The sequence below is a fragment of the Orycteropus afer genome, unplaced genomic scaffold (assembly GCF_000298275.1).
Source record: "Orycteropus afer afer isolate SDZICR_OR568_19922 unplaced genomic scaffold, OryAfe1.0 scaffold00967, whole genome shotgun sequence".
NCBI lineage: Eukaryota > Metazoa > Chordata > Mammalia > Tubulidentata > Orycteropodidae > Orycteropus > Orycteropus afer.
This window is the reverse complement of record NW_006922554.1, coordinates 56,920-62,683: the sequence shown is the minus strand read 5'-3', so window position 1 is coordinate 62,683 and position 5,764 is coordinate 56,920. Positions and strand designations below refer to the sequence as shown.

Sequence of the window (5,764 nt, the reverse complement as noted above, 5' to 3'; positions counted from 1 at the left end):
TTGGGTTTCCGAGGCAGTATCACTACGGAAGTAGGATTGCCCAACCTTCCTTCCGAGGAGTGGCTAGTGGGTTTGAACCGCCAGCCGTCTGGTTAGCAGTCAAGTGCCTTAGCCACTATGCTACCAGAGCTCCCTAGCTCCTAATTATCTGAAAAATTTCCTTCAATATGACAATAATCACATCAAAAATGACACAAAATGGAAAATTAATAGCTTCTCTCTGATTTGTGTCTTTCTCTTGGTTGTATACAAATCAATTTTGAGGAAGTGTCATGGAAAGACTACCAAACCAGGAGTCAGGTGGCCTAGCTCTGGTCTCACCTTCATAATCTTGGGCTAGCTACTTAACTATCTTGAGCCTTTATGTCTTTATCCTAAAATGAATCCAGGAATTCCCACACTACCTTCATCATGGCATTACTAGGAAGAAAAAAAATGAAATAATGCTTGTAAAAGTGATCTGGGAACCATAAAGCCTTATAAAATGTAAGTCATCATTATCAAACAATCTCTGAAACTGTTTTGAGGGGAAAAATCACATTATAGTTTCTTTTTCTCTTTTCTTTAAAGGGTAGAGGGTTATCTTATGAACTAACATTAATTGTCTGGGCATTTGACAGCATAACTCGCATTTCTTTTCTCATCGAAGAGATGACTTAGAAGTTTTCCTTGTTGAAAATGAAATGCACTCCCCGAGGGCCAGACTCCGAGTTGGAGATGCTCTGTTTACTGAGGGTTTGGGCCAAAGCTTCAGGTCCACAGAGGAAAACTCCTATTCTTGTACTTTCAAGGGAAAAAAAAAATAAAGAGTTTCAGATTTTGGGGTTAGGTAGACATTACTGAAATAGAAGATGGGGAAATTTTCTATTGATATTAGGTGCCAGGGCAGTGTCCTCTGTTCTTTTGTTCCTCCAACAAGTGGAAGATTTACACTATAGGAGGGTGGCTCAGTCATATTTTTGAGGCAGCTAGCTGATTGACATGGCAATCAATTGCCCTGGACAATAACATCCAAGTAGAGATTATAGAAATTTGTACCTCAGAGAAAATGGTGGATTCCTAAGTCTATGGGCTGCTTCTCTGGATACTTGTAATCAGTAACAAATCTGCTTTATGTATCCCAATTCTTCCAACTGTTTGGTGTGGCTTCATCCCTCTAAATTTTAGAGGCTAGGATCTTGCTCCTTGAAGTGTGGTTCCAAACCAGCAGTATGAGTGTCAGCTTGTGGAAATGCAGATTCCTGGGCCCCATTAAAAGCCTATGGAATCAGCATCCACATTTTAAAAAGATCCCAGGTGATTTGTATTCTCATTAATGTTCAAGAATTGGATATATTTATGGTGATTTCTTTTGTTTATCATGTGCTCTAGCAAGCTGGGGATACCCTCAAAATTACATGCTGAGTAAAGCTTTAGCGAGGGCAGAAATGGCCCTAGGGCTTTGGTCAACTAATTTTAGAGCCAAAATCTATAACTTAAAAATAGTACCTCCTTAATAATGGGGATTGTATTGAATTGTGGTCATATTTGGGAGAAACAGAGTTCATTAAGTCTGGCGTAGGGGCCTGGGAATTTTTGTTTTTAATAACTCTCTAGGTAATTGTGATGTGATTTAAAGAGTCTTTATTGAACTCAGGGATATCTGGAACATTCTACTCCTTACTGAACTCAGGGATATCTGGAACATTCTATTGGGTGTAAATTCAACTGGGTATTTTCATTTCTAGAATACACAAATCTAACTAGGTTTGGAAGATGATGTGTTAGGCCCACCATGAGCCTCAAGAACACTCTAGTGTGGGAGCCTCTTACTTTGGGTGCTGACTTGCAATTGTCTTGAACTCATTATCCCAGTTGGGACGACCATACAAGGTCTTTTGTTTCAGGCCTGTGATCACATCTTTCTCCTCATCATGGTGCACGGCAAAGTGGTTGGCCTACAGGAGAGGACAAGAATTCACAAAAATGAGACATTCTGTAAAAATACCTACAGATGTATTTATATATGTCACAAACCAAGCTCTCACTATCCACTCTAACAACAGCAACAAAAATTGGAGACGAAGCATCATGACAGAGATTGGCAAGGTAAACAAAGATGAACAAGCTAAACAGTCTGGCAGTTTCTCAGATGTATAAATATAAAGTTAGTGTATAATCTAGCAATTCCACATCTGGGTATATACCCAAAAGAATTGAAAACAAATTTGGTGTTCAGACAAAATATTCATGTTGTTGTTGTTGTTATGTGCCGTCGAGTCAGACCTGACTCATAGCGACCCCTCCTTGGGTTTCTGAAGCAGTATCACTACAGAGGTAGATTGCCCAACCTTCCTTCCGAGGAGTGGCTGGTGGGTTTGAACTGCCAGCCTTCTGGTTAGCAGTCAAGTGCCTTAGGCACTATACTACCAGAGCTTCTAGCAGCATTATTTATAAGAGTCAAAAGGTAGAAATAACCTATGTGTCTATTAACTGATGAATGGATAAATAAAATGTGGTATATTCATTAAAAAAAGGAATGAACTACTGATATATGCTGCAACATGGAAGAACCTTGAAAATATTTTGCTAAGTGAAAGAAGCCTGGCTCAAAGGAATGCATATTATATGATTCCATTGATGTGAAATATCTAGAACAGACAAATCCAGAGAGACAGAAAGTAAATAAGTGGTTTCCTAAAGCTAGGTGGTATAGGGAAATAGGGAATGACTGCTAATGTGTTAGGGAATTATTTTGGGGGTGATACAAATGTTCTAACATTGTAGTGATGGATGTATGACTCTGAATATACCAAAAACCATTGACTACTATACTGTAAATAGGTGAATTGTATGGTATGCAAATTATATCCTAAAAAAGCTGTTTTTAAAAAATGAACACATTGGGTCTCCCTCAAGCAATTTACAATCTAGAAGAGGAAACAATTATGTTTAAATATGAATAATTCTATCTCTAGATTAGGGTGTGATGAGTACCATGGAAGAGGCATATATCACAATGAAAACAAAGAAAGGAGGTGGGGTAGGAGGATACAGGGAAGTTCCAGGGCAGCAGCATTTGAGTTGAGCTTTGACGTGTGAGTAGGAGTTGCTAGGTGACACAAATTCTTAATACGCACAACTACTAACTGAAAATTAGTAGTTCGAACCCACCCAGAGGCGCCTAGATGACTAGGCCAGATGATCTACTTCTTAAAGACCTTGGAAACCTATGGAGCACAGTTCTACTCTGCATCACATGGGGTCGTCATGAATTGGAATTGGTTCAGTGGCAACTGGTACTGGTTGATGTGGGATTAGGATTTGCATTCGCTCTCTGTTCTTCCTCTCTGATCTTCACTTGACAGTTTCATCTCATCCTAATATACTCCCAATACTTTATGAAAATCATTAAGAACTAAAACATCATAGATTAAAATGCACTCATATTTTTGTAACATAATGATACATCAAACCAAGGCTAAAGCTATTCCTTGTGTGTATGCGTGTGTGCATGTATGCATGCACATGCAGACACAGTTACATTTTGCTTTTGTGCTAACACTCTAGGACCCCTCAGTTTAAACAACAGGTGATTTTCGTAAAAGTGGCTAATAAATTTATTTAAAAATTAAATAAGATGGAGGAAGTTAAGAAAGTTAACTATTCTGGTTTGAGAATCCTGAGTGACAAGTTTTGCAAAGAAAAATAATTATATTTTCAATGCAAATAAATTTACTTTTTAAAAAATGTGTCTGGCTTTTTCAAAATAACAAAACTGTAAAACCAATTTGTTATACAATTTTGTTTTCCTGGATTCACTTTTATCAAGGGTTTTGCTTTGATTTAAATAGCAAAAATGGGATCTTGAAACTGCTTTTTTTCTAATGCAGCAGTTCTCATGGTCATGTGACCCTGAATCTACATTTGCTACCAGACTTGGAGAATCCAGGATAAACAATATGCCAAAACCCAAGCGAGAAATCCACTTTCACAACCAGGGCACATTCATCCAAGGCTGAAGAGCCAAGGTCTGAGTGTGACCAGCTGAGTCACTGGAAGGGAATTAGGTATAGATTCTTGTCTTAGCTCGTTTCTTTGGGTGACAGTATGCTGCTTCCAGGTGAAGTCGTTAATGTTTGCATACTTACAAAGATGTTGCCCCTCTAGGTATTACTAGTTTGTTTCTGGGTTTCTCAACCTCAGCACTGCTGACATTTGGACCTGGATCATTCTTTGATGTGGAGGACTGTTGTGTGAATTGTAGCACAATGTTTAGTAGCATCCCTGGCCTTTTCCCACTAGATGCCAGCAGCAACCCCTCCCTAGTGTGACAGCAAAAAAATGTCTCCAGACATTGCTAAGTGTTTCCTAAGCAAAATAACACCCCATTGAGAAACACTGGCTTATTTTATTATAATAAACCAACCACCATCGAGTCAATTCCAACTCATAGTGATTCTATAAGACAGAGTAGAACTGCCCCATAGGGTTTGCAAGGTTGTAGTTCTTTATGGAAGTAGGCTGCCTCATCTTTCTCCCATGGAGTGGCTGGTAGTTTCAAACTGCCAACATTTTGGTTAACAGCTGAATGCTGTAACCACTACATTACCAGAACACCACTTTATTACAGCTGTGATTGCCAAACATTTTTGAAAGCACACTTCATGTACATACACATATAACACATATTATCACTTTTTATGGATTGAATGAGGAGCTCTGGTAGTGGTTAAAGCATAGACATGGGAAAATATGAGGCAGTCTGCTTTGGTGAAGATTTACAGCCCTAGAAACCCTAGACAGTTTTGCTCTGTCTTAAAATGTCACTGGGAGCTCTGGTGGCATAGTGCCTAAGGCATTTGACTCCTCTGGTACCATAGTGCCTAAGGCACTTGACTGCTAACCAGAAGGCTGGTGGTTCAAACTCACCAGCCACTCCTTGGAAGGAAGATTGGGCAATCTACTTCCATAGTAATACTGCCTCGGAAACCCAAGAAGGGATCACTATGAGTCGGGTCTGATTCGACGGTACATAACAAGAACAACAAAATGTCACTATGAGTTAGAATTGACTCCATGGCAGTGGAGATGGATTGAATTGCATCTCCCAAAAATACATGTTGTGAATCCTAATCTCCATGCCTGTGGTTATAATCCCATTTGGGAATGGGTTGTCTTTATTATGGTAATGAGGCAGGATTAGTGTAGGATGAGTTTTGTGTTAATCTCCTTTGAGCTATAAAAGAGAATAAGCAAGCAATCTAGGAAGCAAAGACAGAGGAACAGACATGCCAAGTCACATGAAGGTGGCCCAGGAGCAGAAGTTCAGGACAGACAAAGACCTTCTCCCAGATCTGACAGAGAAAAAGCCTACCCCTGAAGCTGGTGCCCTGAATTCAGACTTCTAGCCTCCTAAACTGTGAGAAAACCAATTTCTGTTTGTTAAAGCCACCCACTTCTGATATTTCTGTTACAGCAGCACTAGATAACTAAGACATGACCTTTATTACATTTATTTAGAAATGACGATGATGAACTACTGGGAGCTACTAAGAGTGAGAGTACAGGCTCTGACTCATTCTGATTCTACAGCTTACCAGTTGTATGACCTTAGGCAAATGATCTAACATGTTCTGGGGCTTGGTTTCCACTTCTGCAAAATGTGAATAATAATAGTATCTACTTCATAAGATGGTTGTGAGAATTAAATTAGGTAATCTATGGAAAAATTAAAAACAGTACCTAGAACATAGTGTATGCTTAATAACTATTAAACCAAAAA

At 39.1% G+C, this 5,764-nt stretch overlaps 1 protein-coding gene across 1 annotated transcript in view; it reads right to left on the bottom strand.

The window, feature by feature from the left end:
• Positions 1-656: 656 nt before the first annotated feature.
• Positions 657-5,764, bottom strand: part of LOC103212455 (cytochrome b-245 heavy chain) — a 39,558-nt gene continuing 34,450 nt past the window's right edge. The window contains exons 12-13 of the mRNA XM_007958428.1: positions 1,813-1,937; positions 657-783 (exon numbers count right to left, since the gene is read on the bottom strand). Coding sequence (XP_007956619.1) covers positions 657-783; positions 1,813-1,937 — 252 coding nt within the window. The remainder of the gene's footprint in view (positions 784-1,812; positions 1,938-5,764) is intronic.